Here is a 24,946-nt window from a genome sequence, read left to right as displayed (position 1 = left end):
AATGTCCTTGTGGAAAGATAAAGATAACTAGAGGGCACACCTTCCCTTTCAAAGCTGGGCAACTCTTTAGATTTTCTTTTTCTTTTTCTTTTTAATTTTTTATTCATTTATTCTTGTTACATCTCAATGGTTATCCCATCCCTTGTATCCTACCATTCTTCCCTCCCTCCCATTTTCCCATTATTCCCCTACCCTATGACTGTTCCTGAGGGGGACTTCCTCCCCCTGTATATGCTCATAGGGTATCAAGTCTCTTCTTGGTAACCTGCTGTCCTTCCTCTGAGTGCCACCAGGTCTCCCCCTTCAGGGGACATGGTCAAATATGAGGCACCAGAGTTCGTGTGAAAGTCATACCCCACTCTCCATTCAACTGTGGAGAATGTTCTGTCCATTGGCTAGATCTGGGTAGGGGTTTAACGTTTACCGCCTGTAATGTCCTTGGCTGGTGCCTTAGTTTAAGAGGGACCTCTGGGCCCAAATCTGCCTATCATAATGTTCTACTTGTAGGTTTCTAGGACCCTCTGGATCCTTCTACTTTGCTATTCTCCCATGCTTCTCTCATCTAGAGTCCCAATAGGATGCCTTCCCCTCTGTCCCAGTTTCCTGGTAAGTGAAGGCTTTCATGGGGCATGCCCCTTGGGCTAGTATGCAGATATAAGTGAGTATATACCATTTGAGTCTTTCTGCTTCTGGGTTAACTCACTCATTATGATCATTTCTAGCTCAATCCATTTGTCCACAAATTTTGGGAATTCCTTGTTTTTAATAGTTGAGTAGTATTCCATAGTGTATATTAGATTTTCTTACATTTATTATTTTCTTAAGAGCAATATGGTAGTGAGACTAGCCTTCCTGAGTGCTGGAGTTAAAGGCATACATTGCTACCTGACTGGATCCAAGCTCACATAATATGGTGCTGAAGCTCAGTTCAGAGCTTTATCCATGCCAGAATGCTAGAATAAGCACTGTACTAACTGAACTACATCACCAGCACCACATTTATGTTTTGTGATGAAAACATTTAAAATTTAGTCTTAGCACTTTCCAGATATATAGTACATTTTTTTTGTAGCAATATGAGTATGAACATGGAGAATGTATATATGCTAAGTGGAGTAAACCAGGGATAAACAAAAAAGAGAAATATGGTGACAAATGGATTCTTCATGGAGGCTTTCTTACATGGAAGCATAAAACATCCAAAGATAAACGTAAAATGCAAAGAACTTGTTAGTAAGACACCCTCAGACATAGAGCCAAAATGCTTTCAGCCATTTTTAGAAACAAAATACCTTGATGTGCTAATATATACATTAGTTCCAAAAATACTGCCACATAATTTCCACACATGTCTCAATATACCGCAAAATAGTTTTAACATGAACAACGGAGTTCTGTTTTGTTTAATTCTCCCTAGGTCATTGATTTAATCTAATATTTAAACATTCTATACATAGATTGATCATCACACTCTGTGTGCCTGTAACTATACCATGCATTATGAAAGTTAAAACTTGCTAAATGGGAGATAAATTAATTTAGAGGAGGAACAGAAGGGAAAATAGAGCTTCAGGAATATTATCCAAGTTCCATGCTTTCATGGAGAAAAATATTGCTTTTATGTGAAAACTTATGTGATTTGAATTCTCATATGGAAATTTGGATACATATTAACTTACGCATATAAAATCTTTATTTCTATGTTCTTAAATTGAGTTCTTGGCTGGAATTAAATCACTCCTTTGCTCTTCTTACTTCCTCACATGTCTGAATAGTTGGATTTGTTTCAGGTTTTATTTTTAAGGTTTATATGGTAAAAAGTCATTGGAATAATAGCAACAGGAATAAAACACATCAACCACAAAAATAAAACCCTGAATCAGTAAAGCTTACACAAAAACAAAAGAATAGGAAAATAATCATTTATTTTACCCTTTAGCAGAAAAACCCATGGACTATGTATGCTCATGCCTCATTTTTCAAATAAGATTTATTGAAACACATCCATAATCATCACTATTGTAGACTTTATGGCTTTTGACTACATTCAGTTTAGTGGAGCTAAGTAAAACAGTTGTAAAAGGAAGAATGTGGTATATATCCTTCCCTCATATTTCTCTGGCCTTTTGGAGTAAAAAGAAATGCTGATTATCTTTCTTGTTTTATGTAGTGTTGGATGGGTGACTTCTCCTTACACTTCTGAAAAGTAATATTAAATTTTTTTTGAAAAAAAGAAAAAATATTTCAGAAGAGTGAAATGTAAAAAAAATTCTTTTTGAATTGCAGTGAGATTTGTGGGTCAGTGCACATGTGAAGGTGAGAGAACAACTTTTAGAAGTAGATTATCCCTTCCCACCTTTGAGGTCCTAGTTATTTTGGTAATTTTATACATAGATGTGCTGAAGGAAGTGAAAAATGAAAGGAAGTGATTGAATAGTGCAGAACATGGGCCATCTGGATTTGCAGTAAGCATATTTACTTACAGGGCCATCATTTTCAAGTAGGATTGAAATGTTGTGGTTCACAGTAGCCATACCACAATGCTTTCTCTCAAAAATGCCTTTCTCCCAATGACAAGATGATTAAAATCCAGCAAATAGTTCAGAGTTTTTGTTATTGTTGGTTGGTTGGTTTTGGGTTTTTTGCTTGTTTGTTTTGTTGTTGTTTAACACTAGAAACCCACTCTGATTTTTTATGTCACCACCTCATCTTCTTCATTTCATTAGATTAAACATTCTACCCAAAGCTCAGAAAATCAGGTAAAGCCATCCATAAGGGTAGGTCCTTCATTTGAATTACCTTTTTCCATTAAATTGAGTTCAATGTTTCCCTGTACTTTAACTGTATACTCAGAATAAATTTCCCCATGATCCTTCTATGTCAAACTATTAAACAGGAAGTAAGCTTCTTTTTTCTCACCACTTGACATTTTAGAGGTACTTTTTTCCTTCTTGACTGGGTTTATGCTAGAATACAATCTCCCTGAGAGAATTCTTAAGTATTTTTTGTAGTGATAGCAACTAAAGTGCTTTTCAAATCATGAGGATCCATTAGATCCTAGCTGAATAAATTGTGAAGTTGGAATGAAAACTAATGTTGCTGTCACTTCCCTCCTGAGTAGCTGTGGCTCATATAGCCTACAGGAGTAGTCAAAGAAAGCATCACATACTGACTATGCATTGGACCCTATGGGAGGCAATTTAAACTTTAAACACACTCAGTGTGAAAGCTCCCTGAGTTTAAAGGATTTCAACATGCTTTTATGTTGTGAGTCTTTAAAGTTTAAATAAGTTCCAGTCAAGGTTCAGAAACTATCCAGTATAACGTGGAAAGTCATTAAAGTCTGACATGTTTTTACTGCCCCAATGCTCCTTACCCAGCATCATAACCGGTTTTAATCCATTTACTTCTTTTAGCGAACATCTCTATGAACTTCAGTTTAAATACAAAATAAATTTCACTGTTTTACAAAGTCACTCTTTTACTCTGTCTCCCATTATATAATTCCATAGGTGTACTGAAATGAGCAAAACCACATTTCTCACAGTTGTGCCACCAATTATCTAAGATCACAATGCCTGAATGATGGGCTACCAGGAAGAGCCCTCTTCTTGCATGTAGACTTGTAGACTGCCTCACTGAAAGCATACTTTCTGATATTCTTCATGTAAGCATTATAATACCTTGCCGGTTGTTCCATTTCATTTAATTTCCATTAGAAGGTCCATCTTCTAGGCTGTGATCACAAAACTACCCACAAATTGTTCCTCTACCTCAATAATATTAGTAGTTTTGCCTCCACCCAATCTTGCTTGTGTTTTTAGTTACTTCCATTTGTGTTTATGTGCACGCTGCTTTGAATCTCTACCAGGTAGCTAAGAATTAGTAGAAATTAGACAACTTATCTTTGAAACATCTATAGTGCTTCTCTTTCTCAACCAAGAACATAAGAAATCTCTGTCAAATATCCCCCTCAACATTCATGAATATTTCCTGAATATTCAGTTTGTGTGCAAGTCTGGACAAAATGACATAACTGTAAAAATAAGGTATTTCCTTTCCTCAAGAAGACTACAATAAGTACAGAGATGAGCAAATAAAATCCTTAGAATACAAGCTAGTGTTTAATGAAAGTATTTTTAATATCTCTGTGGAGATACCAAGATTCAGAGCAGTTAATTTAGAAGTAATGTACGTGAGAGTAGGAAAATAACCGATATTAGTAGAATTATTATATATAGACAACAGTAGGTATAAAACACAGATGCTTCAGAGAACAGAAAACACTGGTAGACTAAATAAAGAGTAGTTAATGAAAGTTAAAGTTTATGGTAGTGTTACTAGATTATGCCAGTTTGTGAATTACATCTCATTCTTAGTGATAAAGATAGTCTTGTCAAAGAGTTAATCAGTTAAATCACAAATTCCACTATTTTATCTGATTTTTATATTTGCCAACATTTCATGGAAGAGGAAGTGGTGCATTGATTATATTCTGGTTAAAGCTTTTCATCTCATTATGACCTGACAACAAGCAATTTGTAGTTGATGGTCCGTAGCACTGGAATATAAATACTAGGCAGAGAATGAAGCCAGAGATTAGACATAAAGGGATTCCCATGATATAAATTTGAAGAATTGTGGGCAAAGGAACTATCTTATTCAAATTGTCTTTTGAGATATTATTGTATGGACTCTGTGAAGCACATAAACAGGAAGGGCAAAAGCAGAGGCAGAGAAATTCTGAGTTCATGCAGAAACAAATTGGGGAGCAAAATAGGAGAAAAGGAGCATTGAAGAAAAAGTAATACATTTAAAACAGTTTATGAGGTACATTTTGAAAGAATTTGGTGATGTGTCAGTTACAGAGACCACTGCCAATTGCTTCACAGATTGTTAGCTGTTTTACTTTCCAAGTGCAGGCACAGCCAATCTTTGAGGCATCAATGTGAATGATATCTTTTAGATTTGCAAAATCTAAAACACAGAACTGCATGTGAAATTCTCATTAGAAATTTAAATGTACGTGACTAATAAATAATTGTTTTATACAAGTATGACTATCAGGGCAGATGGTGGAGTAGAAATGGTACCTTACAAACTACAAGATGCAGACAATTTAGAAAGAAAGTAGTATATGTAATAAACTCTATAGAAGGGAAACATCATTAGAAGGAGGTAAAATAAAATTTTTGAGTTCTGAAAAGTGATCTTAAAGGGATAAGAAGAGGAGATTGACAATACATCAGAAAGCCAGGGCCAGTGAGGAGGTGGGGGAAGGGGAGAGAAACAAGAGAGAACCATGTCAATGTCTCAGAAAAGGAAAGGAAAGAAATTTCAAGAAGGGACTAATCATCACTGTCAAGCAGGTACAAAGGTCAAGAAGAATAAGAACTGAAGAGTGACCTTTGAAACTGGCAATTAAGGAGCTCTCTAGTAACCTTGTTGAGAGCAGTGTTAGAGGCTGATGTAGAAGAAGCTGGTGAAAGAAATAATTGGAAGGAAAGCATTCATGTTTTTCTGATGAGAAATAGGCTATGCACTCCACTCTGGTTCGTATGCTGGAAAAAGTAAATATGTTTATTCTTTCTTCACTTGTAAAGCAACAACAACAACAACAGAAGAACCTCCATGCCACATCTTAGGGCATTGTTGATTTGTATTGTAACATGGTGTATATTCATGCAGCTTCTGGAGCTAGACATCTGGATCTACACACATACTACATCATAGAACTAATCCCCACTATTATCTATTTTTAAGAAACATTAACTAACACAATAATTCTTCATAATGATGTATACTGTTTACTATTTCCATACATGAAAACATTTAGTGATGATCACATAGGGTGATGTACATATATATTCCCTCTTTCAAACATTTGCCATTTCCTTGTAAGAAGACAAAATCTTTTTCTACCATATTGAAATAAAGTATGATTGTTTGCTAGATACCCTGTTATGAAAGAGAATATCAGACAGTTTTTCCTCCTGTTAAAAATCTTTTAGACATCTGGCATACAGAAAACCACATATCTAGTCAAAAATAAAAACTGGTTTCTGGCCAAGGGACTGTTCATATCTAGTGGATGAAATAGTCATCAGAATAGTGCATTCTAAGAATATGGAGTGCAATCGCTCCCAGATGAATCAATGGCATCAATTAGTTTACTCTATGGTAAACAGTGTCTGTTATAGGAAAGAAAATTACAAGTTAAGTTGTAATGTAATTAATGTTCCATTTAATGACCTAATTTTCACACTGTGGGCCCTGAATCAGGGCCTTCTCATTACCTGAAAACTTGTTTGAAATTAAAATTTGTGTGTTTCATCCTATATCCAATGGATGAAAAATTTAAAGGTTGGGGTATAGTCAGTGACCTTTAAGGGTGTAGCCACTGGTGAGTTGACCACCTTCCACTGAGGGCCATGCTTCTAGAAGTATAAGGACAGTACACATTGTAGTGATGTGATTTTTTAAAATGGAAGAGGCATGAATTTGGGAATGTAGGAAATGTGGTATAGATCAAAGAGCAGAGGGGAAAATGCTGAATATAATCAAAATTCGATGCACAAGATTCTGAAAAAGCTAATAAAAATCAGAAAAAATGCTTGGCTCAGTTGATCACCCATAGATTTTAAAATATACTCCATGGACACATTAATTGTCTAACTATGTTCTTCACATGAATTATTATGGTTTAATGTATAATATATAGATTTGGGGGGAAGACAAAATTAAAATAATTTTTAAACAAAAACATAAAATTTTGGATTTCTTATCTTTTCGTGTCTATTTTCTTATCAGAGATGTGATACATATTAACATTATCCAAGCAGCAGCAACATTAAAAGAATTGTCACGAAATGAGGGAAAAACATTAATGCTAAAAAATTAGAAAATAATAACTCAGGTGTAACTCATTTATGTTATTTAGTATTCAAACTGGGCACATTCAAATAATAAAAATATATTGTCTCTCTGCTTATGCTAGCGTTGTTGCAGTGGGTAACCAGATGGATTTAAGCATTTTAATTGCCTCTAATATTGTTTTTGACATTCAAGATGCTAACTTTCAAAGATATCACTTTGGGACAATGACCTTCATTGAAATGAAATATGTTAAAAATCATTCAATTTGCTATTGGTTTTACCTGGTTGATGCAAAAATATAAATCAAAGTTTACATGAAAAAATTTTAAATTAAAGCTACATGATTAAGAACTAAACCACGAAATATATGCCCATTAACTAGATAACATATCTACTTTCAATATACTCTTAGTTCCATAATGTGATAATTGCTAAAGTATAAAACAATATCACTGAGCTATAGGGATAATTCACTGCTAATAATAATTACATTGAGACCTGAGATAAAACACTTTTGGGAATCTCAATGTAAGATGAGACAATTTAAGAATTCCATGTATATAGGTACTATAATTGCTAAGGAATCAAGTAACTTAATTATTTATGAATAATTAAGAGAACTAAATAATAATACAAAGCTGAATTTTATATCTCTTAATTATTTTAAATAGAGATACACTAGAGTCAATTTATAAGGATTGTTCAAATGAACTTAGCTTTGTCCATGTCTACTCAGTACAGTACTTGAATTTTTATCAAGAGCAATAAGACACCTGAAGGAGACCAAGGGGATACAAATTAGAAAGGAAGAAGTCAAAGTATTTTTATTTGCATATGAATGATATGATAACATACATAAGTGACACCAAAAATTCCCTTAGGGAATTCCTACAGTTGATAAACACTTTCAGCAATGTGGCTGGATACAAAATTAACAACAATAACAACAACAACAAAACATTAGTCTTCCTATATTCCAATAACAAATGGACTGGGAAAAAAATCCAGGAAACAATATCGTTCACAATAGCCTCAAGTAATATATAATATAAAGTATCTTGGGTTAACTCTAACCAAGCAAGTAATAACCTATATGACAAGAACTTCAAGTTTCTGAAGAAAGAAATTGAAGAAGATATCAGAAAATGGAAAGACTGTACTGCTCATGGATTGGTAGTATTAAATTAGTAAAAAAAAAAAAAAAAAAAAATAGCATCCTACTAAAATCAATCTACAGATTCAACATAATACCCATCAAAATTCCAAAACATTTCTTTCCAGACCTTGAAAGGATAATTGCCAATATGGAAAAACAAACAAACAAACAAACAAACAAGAAAGCTATAAAAAAAGCTGAATAATAAAAGTATTTCTGGAGGTATTGCCATCCCCTATTTCAAGTTGTACTACAGAGGTATAGTAACAAATACCACATATTATTGGCATAAAAGTGGAAATGTTAATCAATGGAATTAAATTATCAACAAAGATATAAATGCATAGACCTATAACCATCAGATTTTTGATAAAGAAACCAGAAATATACATTGGTGAAAGAAAGCATTTTCAACAATTGATGCTGGTAAAGTTGGATATCTGCACATAAAAGAATGCAAATTATCACTCTGCAAAAATCTCAAGTCCAAGTGAATCAAAAATCTCAACATAAAATTAGAAATGCTGATCCTGATAGCATAGAAAGTGGGCAATGGGCTTGAATGCAAAACCCTAATGACAGGTTTCTGAAGAGAGCACTGGTAGTGAAGACAGTTAGACTGAGGATTAATAAGTTGGACCACATTGAACCATAGGCAGCCTAGAGAATAGGAAAAGATTTTTACTGACTCCATATCTGATAAAGAACTAATATCTAAAATATATAAATAACTCAAGAAGATAGATATAAAAAAGACACCAAATAATCAAATAAAAATGGGATATAGCTTTAAACAGATAATTCTAAATAGAGGAATCTCATATATATATCAGGGAAATGCAATTACAAACTACTTTGAGATTTTATCTTGCACCTGTCAGAATTGGAAAGATCCCTAACAGAAGGTAGAACTCATGCCAGTGAAGCTGTGGAGGATGGGGTGCATTCTTCCATTGCAGGTTGTAGGACAAAGTTGTGCAGCTACTATGGAAATCAATATAACAGTTCCAAAGAAAATTGCAAATTGACCTACCTCAAGGTACAGCTATAAGACTCTTGGGCATATGCCCAAAGGACACTTTACCCTACCACAAAGACACTTGTACAGCCATGTTCATAGCACTTTATTAATAATAAGCAGAAACTGGAAACAACCTAGATATCCCTCATCTGAAGAATGGCTAAAGAAAATGTGATGTGTTTACACAACGGAGAATAACTCACCTACTTTAAAAATTCATGAAATTTGCAGTCAAATGGATTCAACTAGAAAAAAATGATCCTGAGTGAGGTAAATGAGACCCAGAAAAACAAATATGGTTTGTATTCACTTATAAGTAGATATTTATCTATTAGGTAAATTATAGTCAAGTTATAATTCACAGACCCAGAGATGTTAGGTAAAGAGGAAAGGGAAATAAAATAGATTTTGCATGTTCACTGGGACAGATGGGGTGGAAAAAGAGGTGGGGGTAGTATTGTAGAGAGAGAACATAGAAAGTGACAGCTAGAATTTGTATGTTAGCAATGTGGAACATAGTGCTGAGGAAACTTCCTGCAATCTATGAGGGTGACCCTAGTAAGGACTTCTAATAATTAAGGATAATGAGTTTGAATTGTCCATCTTTTGTAGCCAAACAAAGTTTCCAGTGATGGGACTGGTTTACATTTGGTTGAGTTGACCAAAGAGGTCCTATGGAGATTCCTAATCGGTCCAGGCTGATGTTAGGCTAGAAGATCACCCTCTGAAAGCTGAGATTGGGATGTCACTGCTGAGGACAAGTTTCACACAGCTCATTGAACATAGAGTGCTTGAGATGGTGTGGGCTGGGAGCCTTCACCCATATGTTCCTGTCTCTTTGTCATGAGAAGGTACCCTGCATCCCATGGAAACAGAAATATAGACACAAACCATTAAAAAATTTTTCAAATACAATCTGTCTTGTTTCCAAGATATGTTGAAGCAATGGAAGCAATGGTGGCACAGAACTTATGAGAGTGGCCAAATTTTGGTTAAACTTGAGGCCCACAGCATAAGAGGGAGTCCATGCTCTACACTGCCTGTATGGCTAGGAACCAGAGTCCTAACACAGGAATGGATGGCACAGAGATCTAACTTAGAACCCAACATGATTCTACCACCCTCCACAAAAATGAATGAAATTATTTCTAATTATACTCTGCTATAATCATAGATCAATGCCTTATTCAGTAGTCATTAGAGAGGCTGTCTGTGGCAGAAGATGGAATCAGGTGCAGAGACCTACAGCCAGACATTACGCAAAGAGTCTAGATTGGAGGTCTCCATAGGATCCCTCCCATCAGATCTTAAGGAAGCCTGCAGCAGAGGGGATGGGAAGATTGTAGGAGTTAGAGAGGATAGAGGACACAAGGAGAACATGGCTAGCCAAATCAACTATGCAGGGATCTGTTGGGGGATGGTCTGATGTATTTTGATGCTAATTACTGCTTGATGTCTGTGTGACCCACCTTTTGCTTAATAAAAAGCCATCCCACCTGGGCAGGACAAAGGAGAAAGGTGGGGCTAGGAGAGAGAGGAATTATGGAAAGAAGAAAGACCACCACAAGGAGGAAGGATAAAGACCTAAGGAGGAGAAGAAGGCTGCCATGGGTTAGATGGAGGAGAAGCGCATGCTGGCATGGATGGGGAATTCGGCACAGATGAAGAACATTAACAAGTATTTGGGATTATGGATAGGAAGTAGCTTGATAGAAATTGGTAGAAACAGATGGCATTGGATTGAGGCTGGGATCCCATACCTGCCCTACTATGATAAGTAGTTTAGAGGATTAATGTCTGCCATGCCCCAGGTTAACTAAGGCTATTTTAAGATACAACAAGTGTCAGTGCCTTAATTGATTGCCAGCCAGGCACTCTGATTATTTAAAAACAATAGCGATCATGTGAGCTAAAAAAGACTGAAGCTGCAATCACAGGGCCTGCATGGAACTCTACCAGGTCCTCTACATATATGCTGTGGCTATTAGATTGGTGTTATTGTGATATTCCTAACAGTGGGAGTGGGTTTGTCTCTGAATCTTTTCCCTACTCTTCTTATTCTTTTCCTCCTGTTGAGTTGCCTGGTCCAACCTTGGTATGAGGTTATCATGTTTTGTCCTGTTGTGATGTTGTTTCTTGTGGAGGCCCGCTCTTTTTTGAAGAGGAAATGGAGAACTATGGCTCTGAGAGTAAGAAGAGGTAGGTAGAAGCTGGAAGAAGTGGAGGGAGGGAAAGCTTTGGTCATAATGTTTTGTATGAATGAAGAATCTATTTTCTATAAAATTTTTAAAAGATATAACTGTAAATACAATAAAAATGTCAAACCAGAAAAATGTAATTTTATGAGAAGCTAGATAAAACAATGAAATAATATTGTAATGTCAAATGAAAGTTATCTCAATTAGTTGAACTGCTCCAATGACTCTTAAAAATGTGTTTTCTAGTTATTACATATATCCTATAATGGGATATAATGGAATTTAAGTAAAATGTAAAGAAATACAGTGTTAAGCATTTTTTACTGTGATTGGTGATGAGAAAGTTTATATGCATACACCAAAGTGAATGTAATATGCTTAATAGTTTGAAGTGGAAATTTTTTGGGGAATTGTGGGAATGCTAGTTATAAAGTTAGGAGAACAATAAAAATAATGTTTAATAACTTTAAATAAATTTTGTTATTTAATATTATGGAAATTACCTTAATAAAGATTCAGTTCTTGTTGGAGAGCACAAAAAATTGGGGAATATAATAATCTTAGGGAAAGTAGTTGTAAATGGAGAAACTTAAACAAAAAGGGAGGGAAATTTCTTAGCTTATAGAATTCAAAGTTAGAATAATTAGAAAATGGTAATTACACAATAGTGGCATAGAGGGTATGCTGTATCTGAATGGCATAAGACCAGAGACTGTGGTTATAATGAGGAACCTAATAGCTGACCACAAAACTCTGACATTGGAATTTCCTGTATGGGATGAGACATTCTGGAAACTGTGGATACACAGTTCTTGGTCCCCAACATATGTGTCCTGGGTCCAATAGTCGTGTCTGAATGAATAATCTTTATAAGGAGCTCAGGTCCCCAATTCCAGGGACACTTCACACCAGCAACCAAACCTCAGATTCCACCTCCTTCACCAGGATAATCACCCCAACCCCAATCCATAGTTCTACTGGTCCAATTGCAGATAATACTAGCTGGATAATACTAGCAGATAATACTAGCCCTGCCGAATCTGAGTGCCACAGTGTTTGCTTGGCTACCAAACAACCACTGAGATGACTATGAATCTGCAAAGCTAGTTGTGGGGCTGGGTCCTTAGAGCCAAAGTCTATTAGTGATCTGCTTGATCTCCCACCTGGGCCACAGGCAGCAGAGAGGTGAGCTGTAGGCAGGACCAAACCCCCATTGTCCACCATCCTGAGGCCAGTAGCCATGCCAAATTGAGCTTAGAGCCCTCTCCTTGTTGACTTGAGACCTGCCTGAATCACATGTGACAAGGCCAGAAGAGGTAAGTGGTACTCAGGCTCTGACCCAAATCGTCCCTCTGCCAAGTCAAGGAGGCCTTATTGGGGGCAAAGCAGCATTCAGCTTAGAGCCCTCTCCATCTACTCCTGAACTGCCTGACCATCAGACCACCAAGAATGCTGTTACCAAAGAAAACCAGGTGACTAGAGGTCAGTTTAAGCACAGAGGCAACAAAACCCAGGGTCATATGACACCACAAGAAACAAGGTATCCTATTACATCAAGTCCTGCATATAGTAACATACCTGAAGGACAAGAAAAAATATTAAATCTGAGGTTATGAAAATGATAGGGGCCTTAAAGGAGGAAAAGAAATCCCTCAAAGAAATAAAGTAAAATATTACAAACATATGAAGGAATTGAACAAATCCTTTAAACAAATACAAGAAAATAAAATCAAATGGGAAAAAGAAATGAATAAAACTTTTCAAGACCTAAAAATGAAATTAGAAGCAATAAAGAAAACAAAATCCAAGGCAATCCTGGAGATGGAATACCTAGGCAAGAGAGCATGAACTACAGACAAGCATCACCAACATAAAACAAGAGATGGAAGTAAGAATCTCAGGTGTAGAAGATATGATTGAAGAAATCTATACAACAGTCAAAGAAAATATTAAAACTAACAACTTCCTGACATAAAACATCCAAGAAATCTTGGACACTATGGAAAGACTAAACCTAAGAATAAAAAGAATCGAAAAAAGAGAAGACTCCCAGATCCAAGGCCCAGGCAATATTTTCAACAAAATCATAGAAAAAAACTTCCCCAAACTAAACAAAGAGATGCCTATAAACATATAAGAAGCTTACAGAACACCAAATATATTGGACCAGAAAATAAAATCATCCTGCCAAATAATACTCAAAACACAAATTAAAAGCTACAAGCGGAAAAGACCAAATCACATATAAAAGCAAACCTATCAGAACAAAAAGAATACAAAAGAGAAAAACACTTCATATTGATTAAAGGAAAAATCTGCCAATATGAAGTATCAATTCTGAAAGTCTATTTCCCAATTTCAAGGGCACCCACACTGGTAAAAGAGACATAATTAAAGCTTAAATCACATATCAAACCACATACGGTAATAGTGGCAGAATTCAATATTCTTCTCTCACCAATGGACAGATCATCAAGACCGAAACTAAACTGAGAAATAATGAAAATAACAGACTTCATTGTACCTAACACATATCTACAGAACATTTCACCATTCACAAAAGAATATACCATCTTCTCAGCACCTCATGGAACCTTTTAAAAAAATCGACCATATACTCAGTCACATTCAAGCCCCAACAAATGCAAGAAGATTGAGATAACCCCTTACATCTTATCAGGCCACCATGGATTAAATCTGAATCTCAACAACAGAAACAACAGAAAGCCTACAAGCTCACAAAAATTGAACAACTTGCTACTCAATGACCACAGAGATGAAATAAAGAAATTATAGATATTTTTGAATTCAATGAAAATGAAAGGACAACACACTCAAAGTTATGGTACACAAGGAAAGCAGTGCTAAATGGAAATTGCATAGCACTAAGAGCCTCCATAAAGAAATTGGAGAGATCCTATACTAGCATATTAACATTATATTTGAAGACTCTACAACAAAAAGAAGCAAACACAACAAAATGAGTAAATGACAGGAAACAATCAAACTCAGGGCTAAAATTAATAAATTAGAAACAAAGAGAAAAAAAGATCAATGAAACCAAGAGCTGGTTCTTGGAGAAATTCAACAAGAGCGAAAACTAAGAGACAGGGTAGATTATCCAAATGAAACTGGGGTGGTGGGACATAAAAACAGATGCTGAGGAAATCCAAACAAAATCATTTGTTCTTACATCAAATACCCTGTATTCCACAAAACTGCAAAATCTAAATGAAATGGACCATTTTCATGGTAGATTTCACTTATCAAAGTTAAATCAAGATCAGGTAAACAGTTAAAATAGTCCTTTATCCCATAAGGAAATAGAAGCAGTCATAAAAAGTCTCCCAACAACAGCAACAAAAACCCAGGGCAGAAGATTTTAGCGTAGAATTATACTTGACATCCAATGAAGAGCTAATATTCTTCAAATATTAGAAACAGAATAGAAACAGAAGGAACATTACCAAACTCATTTATGAGCCAAGGTCTCCCTGATACCTAAATCACACAAAGAATCAACAAAAAATATAATTTCAGACCAATTTCATTCATGAACATTGATGCAAAAATACTCAATAAAAGTGAGGCAAGCAGAATCCAAGATCACATCAAATATATCATCCACCATGATCAAGTAGGCTTCATCCAGCAAATGCAGGGATAGTTCAATATATCAAAAACTATAAATGTAATCTACCATATAAACAAGCAGAAAGAAAAAAAAATCACATGATCTCATTAGATGCAGAGAAATACCTTCGGCAATATATTATACCCCTACATGATGAAAGTCTTAGACAGAACAGTGATAAAAGGCCCATACCTCAATATAATAAATGCTATGTACATCAAGCTGATAGCCAATATCAAAATGAATGGAGAAAAACTCAAAACAAATCTACTACAACTAGGGACTAGACAAGGCTGCCTACTTTCTCCATAGCTCTTCAATAAGGTACTTGAAGTTCTAGCTAGAACAATAGGACAACTAAAGGATATCAAGGGGATAATAAATCAGAAAGGAATAAGTTAAAGTATCACTACTCACAGATGATATAATCATATACAAAACGACCTGAAAAATCCCAGCAGAGAACTCCTGCAGCTGATAAACACTTTCAGCAAAATGGACTGAAAAAAGATTAATTTTAAAAATGGGCTAAAAAAGTACTTAGGGAAACTACAGCCTTCACAATAACCACAAATAATATAAGGTAACTTGATGTAACTGTAACGAAGCAAGTCAAAGACTTTATGAAAAGAACTTCAAGTCTCAGAAGAATGAAACTGAACATACCAGAAGATGGAAAGATGTTCCATGCTGCTAGGATTAACATAGTAATGATGGCAATGTTACCAAAAGCAATCTATGGAGTCAATGCATTCTTCATCAAAATACTAATTCTTTGCAGACCTTGAAAGAACAATTCTAAACATTGCATGGACAAACAAAAAATTCAGAATAGCTAAAACAATCCTATATATTAGTAGATATCCTGCAGGTATCTTCATCCCTGACTTCAAGCTATATTACAGAGCAATAGTAATAAAAACTGCAGGGTACAGGCAGAGAAATAGACTGGTTGTTCAATGGAATAAAATAGAAGACCCTGAAATAAATTAACACACTTAATGACACTTGATTTTTGACAAAAGAGCCAAAACTATGCAATGGAAAAAAGATAATATCTACAAAAATGGTGCTGATCTAACTGTATAACGACATGTAGAAAATGCAAATTGATACATATTTATTACCCTATATGAAACTCAAGTCTATGTGGCTTAAATGCCTCAAAGTAACACCAGATACACTAAATCCATTAGAAGAGAAAGTGGGGAAAAACTTTGAACTCATTGGTACAGGAGGCAATTTGCTGAGGAGCACACCAATAGTTCAGGCTACAAGATCAACAATTAAATAAATGGGCCCTCTTGAAGTTGAAAATCTTCTGTAAGGCAAAGGACACTGTCAATAGAACAAGATGACAGTCTTCAGATTTGGAAAAGATCTTCAAAAATCCTACATCTGATAAATACCTAATATCCCAAATATATAAAGAACTTAAAACATTAAAAACCATGAAACAAAATAACCCAATTTCAAAATGGGGCACAGAGCTAAACAGAATTGTCACCAGAGGAATATCTAATGGCAGAGAATCACTTAAAGAAATTCTACAAGTAGAACACTATGATGGGCGGATCTTGGCCCAAGGTTCTGCTCCATCTATGGCACCAACCAAGGACAATATGTGCAGTCATCATCAAACCCCTATCCAGATCTAGCCAAGGGATAGGACATTCTCCACAGCTAAGTGGAGGCTGGGGACTGACTTTCACATGAACTCTGATGATGCCCCATATTTGGCCATGTCCCCTTGATGGAGAGGTCCGATGACACTCAGAGGAAGGATAGCAGACCACCCAGAAGAAACTTGATACCCTAGCATCATATTCAAGGGGAGGAGGTCCCCCTCAGTCACAGTCATAGGAAAGGGGAATGGGGTAAAAGTGGGAGGGAGGGATGAATGAGAGGATGCATGGGATGGGACAGCAATTGAAATGTATTATGAATGATTTTATTTTTCAATAGAAAAAGAAATTCTCAGTGTCCTTAGTCATCAGGGAAATGCAAATAAAAATGACTTGTAGATTCTATCTTATTTTTTTAGGGGTCTCTGTGTAGTCTTGCCTGTCCTAGACTCACTTTGCAGATCAGGTTGGCCTGGAACTCACAGCAATCTGCCTGCCTCTGCCTCCAGAGTGCTGGGATTAAAGGAGTGCACCATAAAGCCTGGCCCAGAGACTCTATCTTAAAACCTAAAGAATGGCTAAGTTCAAACTCTCAAGTGAGAGCAAATGCTGGAGAAGATGTGGAGAAAGTGGAACACTGCTCCATTGCTGGTGAGAGTGCAAACTTGTGCAACCACTTTGGAAATCAATCTGGTACCCTCTTAGAAAATTAAGAATAGCTCTTCCTGAACACCCAGCTATACCACTCCTAGGCATATATGCAAAAGGTGCCCCACCATACTAAAAGTACACTGGCTGAACTATGTTCACATCAGCTTTATTCATAATATCCAGAATCTGGAAAGAGCCTATATGTCCCTCAATGAAAGAATGAAGAAAAACTGTGGTACATTTACACAATCAAATACTACTCAGTGATTAAAAACAAGGAAATCATGAAAATGTCAGGCAAATGGATGCAACTAGAAAAGATCATCCTAAGTGAGGTAATCCAGACCCAGAAAGACACACATGGTATGTACTCACTTATAAGTTGATTTTAGCCATATAAACACAGGATAAACATACTATGATGCACAGACTCAAATAAGATAAACAATAAGGAGAAACCAAGGGAGGATGCTTAAATCTCACTCAGAAGAAGAAATGGTATAGACTAGACAGAGGTAGTGGTTGAAGAGAAGGAATAGGTTAGGAGAGAGCATAGAGAGATATGAAGGTGGAGATCAGACCTGCAGATAACAGGAACAGAAAGACAGAAGAACTGTATAGAAAAGAGAAACTGGTCAGGAGCATCTCTGTGGCAAGCTAGAGACCTAAGTCAGGGTAGGCTCCTGTCAGGATATAAGAGGGACTCCAGTAGAGACTCTTAGTAGCAAGAGCCACAGAAACTGAAGAGGACACCCTCTAACTAGATAAGTCTCCTAGTAGAAAGAGTATAACACCAGCACATCCACAAAAATTCATCCTGCATACAATATGTGCAGGTATAAATATACAGCAGATAAAACAGAGATTGAGGGGCTATCCAACCAATGCCTGGCCCAACCCAAGACACACCCCATGGGAGAGAACTAACCCTTGACACTATTAAGGATACTCTGTTGTGTTTGCAGAGAGGAGCCTAGCAGTGCCTTGAAACATGCTAAGACTCGCAGCCAAACATTGTAGGGGGATATAAAAGGGGCCTTATGGAAAAGTGGGGGGAGGGATAAAAGGACCTGGAGATGACAGGAGCTCCACAAGAATACCAATAGAGCCAATTAACCAGGAACCTGAGTGTCCTGCTGAGACTGAAGCCCCAACCAAGGACCTTGCATGGACTGGGCCTAGGTGCCCTACAAAGATGTAGCTGATAGGCAGCTCAGGCTTCATGTTGGTCCTCTAGTAATGAGAGGAGGGACTGTCTCTGACATGGACTCTCTTGTCAGCTTTTCAACCACCTCCTCCTTGATGAGTTATCTTTCTAGGCCACAAGGGAAGAGGACATGCTCAGTCCTGAAGCAGCTTGATGAGCTGGGGTGTATAGGAAGGGAGACTCCCCTTTTCAGAGGATTAGTGTGGGTGGAATGGGGGAGAGGTAGGAAAGGTAGGAGTGGCAGCTGAGGAGGGTTGGGGATACAACCAGGATGTAAATTGAATAAAAAACTAATTAAAAAAGTAAACTAACTGGTTCGCTTAAAAAAGATTTTATAATATTTGTGCAATAATTAAATGTAAAATTATAAAAAACTGAGAGTACTTGGTTAGATATTCTAGAAAATTCAAGAGGCAATTTTGTTTTCAAAAGAAAAACAAGGCTATTATATATTTATTATATTTGAGATATTTATTATGAGACTTCTCCCATATTCTATACATTAACACTGTCCATCAACAACTCCAACACTATCATCTCTTTTATATGTAAATTGCTAGCATCACCATTACTACATGGATACACTATGAACAATTAAGAAAATCTCTAGCATGTATTGAAAATTTATTATCTCATATGCCCCAGATTAGGTACTTCTTCATCTTCACTGTGCTTGATAATATAAATAAATATTGAAGCTGATGAATAGACCTTAAGTAATTTTTCCCTGAGGTCATATGTTAGTAATTAAAACAGGCAGTTTTCAAACCTCAGTCATCTTGTTTCCAATATTTGTTTCCAATATTTGGACATATAGAGTAGGCACTTCAACTAAAATAATTGTATAACGTAATTGTTGACAATAAAATGGAAATTAAGGCACTGGCTATATTCAGATGGATAAATACCACCAATCAGCATTAATTTTAAAAAGTGTTAATTGTTACCTGATCAAATCATCATCATTTCAATTACTAGTCTATGTTTATCAAAAGAATATACATCTTAGGTGTGGTAGTTAGATATGATTCTATAGAAAGATAAGGTAGGATAGTTATATACGGTCTTCAAAACCCTCAGAGACATGCAGAATATGACATTTAAATTGTTTATTATTTTAAAGATTCACAGACAATGAGACAGGATAACTCCTGGCAACACCCAGACTACCTCAAAGAGGATGATGAGCATCAGAGAACCTCCTTATGGTGATGGCTTCAAATGTGGCAAACAAGCCACTGGGCAAAATATCCTCATTTCTACCACAGACAGAATTCTGAATAAAAAAGGGCAAGCTTGAATGCTGGCAGAATCGATAGCCAAACTCTGCCAAGGGAGGGCAAGCAAGTTCTCTATAGTTCCTGCCTCACAAATATGTCTGTCGTATATACTAGGCCAGAAAGCAGAAGAAGATGCTCCAATATTATAGAGAATTTTGGGTAACTATTTTTATGTAATTAATTTATTCAGATTACAACTCAATTGTTATGCTATCACTTGTATCCTCCCATTCCTCCCTCCCTCCCACTTTCACCCTATTCACTTTCCCTAGGCCTTAGACTAAAGGGGAACTCCTCCCCCACTATATGGTCATAGGCTATCAAGTGTCATCTTGGTAGCCTGGTAGCAAACTGTCTCTATCATCTTCTAATTTGGAAACCTGTACTCCTGGTATACTCAGGTAACCAAGTTTATTCCTTCTCAAGTCTCTGAGGGAGTTGAAGACCAGGTAGCTTAGTTTTACGAAGAACCTTAATTGTTTAAGGGTTAAGATGTTTTTAGGTCTAGACAGATGTTTTAAGTTGATAATGACAAGATGCGATGGAGATTGATTTACGTTCAGAATTTTAGACACACCAAGATAGGAAAGATGTTTTCTTCAAGGTTGCCAAATACAAATAGCCAAAACACTAAGAATATAACATTTATATAATTCCTGATTGTGTCATGGTAATTCTTGCTTATTGTATATATATATATGTGTGTGTGTGTGTGTGTGTGTGTGTGTGTGTGTGTGTGTGTGTGTGTGTGCGATAATATAAATATACATGTAAAAATTTTAAAAAGTTCAATGAATAAAAATAAATAAATAAATAAAATTATGAAAAAAGCTATATTTGAAAGAAGATGTCCTATATGGAGCAACATGATTTTGGAGTTATTCATTCATAGAGCCACATATCCATGAGGAAAGACAACTGAGAGAAGTCACAAGGTAGAGGGGTTTGGTTTATGAGACACTCTCATAGGAATTAGGCAAAGAGGAAACACATCGTGTTAAATGTTCCAGACGATGAACTATAGTTAGATACTGAACAAGGATATTTTAAAAGGAGAATTAACACAAGTACAAAGTTCACAGTCAAATATAATTGATTCAAGTATAGAATAAGAGAAAGACCCTGGCTAACATAAAAATTTCAGGCATAATTTCGTGAAACTTCTTTCATCACATTCTATCCAGTAAACAATTATCAATTACTGAATTTAATTGCTTCAAAGTGCTTCTTCTTTTGCTCTTTGTTCAATTTAAACTCATCATTGTAGCGTCCTATATAACCTATATAGCCTATAGGCTGTCTATATAATTATGCTGTTCAAGAAGAACACCCGTAGACTGCATGCTAGTGCTAAGCATAATTATGCCGGGACAAGTATAATTAGACAGCTTTAGGCAAATCATTACATAATGTTACCTTAGCCTTTGACCTGCTAAAGAGATATTTTACTATTCAGTCCATGTTGAAATCAAAGTCCAGGCACTCTGAAACTACATATAATACTAATAAATATACCTGTCTTGGAAAGTTACCAGGAAGAATTATTACTATTCAGTTAAATCAAAGACTCTTGTTCTAAGCATATAATAAAAGTCCCCAATAAGTGCTGTGATTTACTTAAATCATCTGTATGTTTCCAGTTTATTCTCTAACCATGGTCAATTACAATAACTATGGGGGACATGTGACCAAAACAGAATCTAGATTACCAATTATTGTATCACTACACATTCTTTTCTGAAACAAAAGAATCAAAACATAATTTAAAATCAAATACAATCTCAAAACAAGACGGCTGGAAAGATTGAGGAAAGATTGGTATGGATCAACACATGTTGTTGCTTTTGTATAGGGATGTTTCATAAAACATTCAAGTATTAAGAAGCATATATTCATAAGTGATAATCTTCTATAAATAGGTTTTTAATGTGAAATTAAGTAAATTAGTAAACATGCTAATAGAAAAAATGAATGCTAATTAAAACACTTAGATGTTTTTGTGTGCCATTACAATTTTTTTCAGCTAGATTTGTAAGGGATCATAATTATAGTTATATTTTTGAAGCCTGCCTTTGGTATATGAAAAGAGTCATAGATGATAAATGTTTGAATAAATGGGACTATGTTATAAATTAGCACTCTGAAAATTGAAATGTATATAATTGTTAGTCATGAAGTATTCTTCTTCTGATTATTTTAACTAGTTAAAATGTAATACTAGGGCTGTAGAGATGGCTCAGTGTATAAAATACTTGCCATTAAAGCATAGGGACTAGAATTTAAATCCACTAGGCACACATCAATGGCAGGCATAATAGTGTACATCTCTATCACCAGTGCTCTTAATATGAGGTCAGAAGCAGAGACAGGCAGCTCCCTGGATGCTTGCTTTTCAGTTGCCTGTGGAGTAGAAAGTGAGGCAACGACAATAAGAAAGACAAGAACCTACCTCAAAAAGTGGAATTCAAGAACTGACATTTACATTGTGCATGCACACGTCCATGCTACCACAAAGAATATAGATACATACCATCCACACCCTGATAGACAAATACCACACACAGAAAAATTTAAAAATATGTAAATACAAATCCTTAGATCATAACTCATAAAAATTGCAGTAGTCTGGCTGTTATGTAAATGACTTATGTAGTTTTTTGACTCCTAAATTAGACAATTAACTCAGCAAAAGAGAAATATTCAAGGTGAAGAAGCCCAAGATATAGTATAGAATTTTCAAATGAAGTTATAAGTCCTGAGTGAATGAGTTAAAAGTATCAATTAATATACCCAAATATCTTTTCTAGATTTTTTTACCTTTGCAAAGAACATCTGACATACTATTTTTAGGTATGTAGTCTTCCATACTTCTATACTCTGGTATATGCAAATTCTAATGTCAAGTGTTCTATACATTCCTGAGCATATGCTACTTAGAAGCAAAAGGCATTTTGCAAGCAATGTGCTTTCTTAATTGTAAGATTATAATAATGGCTATGGGGTAGAAAATGTACCATCTTATGATTTTCATGCTAGTTCTGCTTTTATGAAATTTTATTGCCATAATTTTAATACATTCACTGATTTACATAATAACTAACTTATATACAATGTCTACTTAAGAACATACACAAAAAGCTCAGTTAAAAATCTAACAGCTTCAAGATAAGAGTTTATAAATATCAAAGAACAAGAAATCTGTTCTGTAATTACATCTGATTTAGGATGCAAAGATTGAGACACTCTGTTCTCATAAAGCGGCAGAATGGATCTCACCTATTAGAGGTGTATCTTCAGGAAACTGCTCTTCTCATTATTAAAAGAAAGGCATTTAATGCAAAACTAAGCCCAGAACAAACAGGCCCTTTATGAGGAAAAAAACTGGATTTTTTTCAGGATTATAGTGTACCACAGCTATTCATTACTTGTAGCTTCTTCTTTCAGTTCAGAAAATAGCATTTCAAAAGCCTCCAGTTATTGACATAATGACTTCTTGGGTAAATTTTAAAATGTCTCATTATTTTTCTTACCTTTTAATTGACAGTACAAAATACTAAAACTTTTCAAAATACTATTCAAATATAAATCATGACTTCCATGGAAATGAGTTCTCTTGCTTACAAATGAATCGTGATTTGTAAATCAAGTCATGGAAAAAGATGCTCTCACCTTTTCCTAATTTCTGAATCTACAGTAATCTGTCTTTTCTTTTGGGGAGGTGGTGGTGGAAGTTCCTCTTGGGCATGTTTTACCAGGATTTGTTCCCTTGTGGTCACCATAGTTACCGTTTCCATTACAGTTGTCTGGGTCAGTGATGGCTGAGTTGTGGTGACAGTCTGTGAAATCTGTGAGAAACATTGATAAAAATGTCAGACATTGCTCAAATGACTTTGATAAAGACTACTTGGAGTAGTGAAGGAAAATAATGAGAAACTGTTGCAACTTGTTGGTAGATTGATCATCTATCTGATCAAACCAACACCATATTAAACTTAAATCAAATTATTTTATCTGACTTAAGTTATGTTGACTGAAACAGTAAAGCTAAGTAAACTCAAAAGCAGATGTATGCAGTAACTATTCAGTGTACTGGAAAAAATACAGGAAGTAAATAAAGCAAAAAAGAAGGAGAAGGAGGAGGAAGAAGAGGAGGAGGGGGAGGAAAGAAAGAAAGAAAGAAAGAAAGAAAGAAAGAAAGAAAGAAAGAAAGAAAAGAAAAGAAAAGAAAAAAGAAAGAAGAATTAGAATGTCACTGTAGCATTAAGACATGTTGATTAAAGTGTTCACAACATTAGAATATATTTTTCTAAAGTATCTGAGCACCATATCTTACACCTGGGACATTGTACATAGATTTCAATAAATTTAAAATTATTTTGTATAAAAAAACCACTTGAAGAAAGAAAAATCTGTAAAAATAATTATATTAAATACAGTTTAAACATGCAAGATTGATTTCATAACTATTAGTTCGTTTGATACACATTTAAAAAAAGAATTAGTGGAACTTCAGAATAAAAAGCGATTTATTAAAAAAGTGGCATCTTTTGTAATTTCAGGAAAAGGCTAATATAAAGGACATATTAGTCCATAAGCATCTTCGAATTGTTATTCAAAGGTTTTGGTTTATTTTCTGCATAAGTTATTGAATATATTCAAATACACAAGTTTCTAAATTTATCATTACAGACTTTTATTTTAGAATTACATTCACATTCTGATCAGACATTTTGGAGAGAAATAGTTTGCAAATTTGGTCTAATATAATATATGATATACATAATGAAAGTTGTCATCTCTGTATGCAAGATAATGCAAGACAGACAGGTTGTAAAATACCTTAATTTTAACCCTCTACTTGTCTTCCTCATAGTGTTCAGTGTTCACTTTATTATGACTATAAGTAACCTTTGGCATTTTAACTACAGCAATTTTGTAACCAACTTATTTGGAAGATTTATTTCTAACAAGGACAAAGGAAGGCTGCATTAGGTCTGCTTTTGGCTATTAACACAAAAAACAGGTATTTGTCTGCAGCTAAGGATTGTGTTATGGAACTTCCTGAGAAATATGAGAAGAGTTTAGTATATGATGCCTCCCTAAGTGTTCACTGGCTTTTTCCCATTGGAAGAAATTTGGAAAGAGTCAGGATATTTATTTCATATTCCAAATTGGTCATAAAAGAATAACATCCTACAGCTAGCTACAATCAGTAAAAATGTGTTCAATTATACACAAGTAGAACACTAGCCTTTAGACAAAAAAATCATTAGAAATATTGAAGAATTCAATTTTGTT

The 24,946-nt window shown here is 35.3% G+C and overlaps 1 protein-coding gene across 10 annotated transcripts in view; it reads right to left on the bottom strand.

Annotated features, from left to right (window-relative positions):
• Positions 1–24,946, bottom strand: part of Dmd (dystrophin) — a 2,465,896-nt gene that overhangs the window by 1,404,002 nt on the left and 1,036,948 nt on the right. For all 10 annotated transcript variants that reach the window (XM_051140917.1, XM_051140916.1, XM_051140911.1 and 7 more), the window contains exon 17: positions 23,318–23,493. In XM_051140917.1, coding sequence (XP_050996874.1) covers positions 23,318–23,493 — 176 coding nt within the window. The remainder of the gene's footprint in view (positions 1–23,317; positions 23,494–24,946) is intronic.

Source organism: Acomys russatus, chromosome X (assembly GCF_903995435.1).
Source record: "Acomys russatus chromosome X, mAcoRus1.1, whole genome shotgun sequence".
Classification (NCBI taxonomy): domain Eukaryota; kingdom Metazoa; phylum Chordata; class Mammalia; order Rodentia; family Muridae; genus Acomys; species Acomys russatus.
Note: the sequence above shows the minus strand (reverse complement) of the source record. Positions and strands in the feature narration are given on the sequence as shown.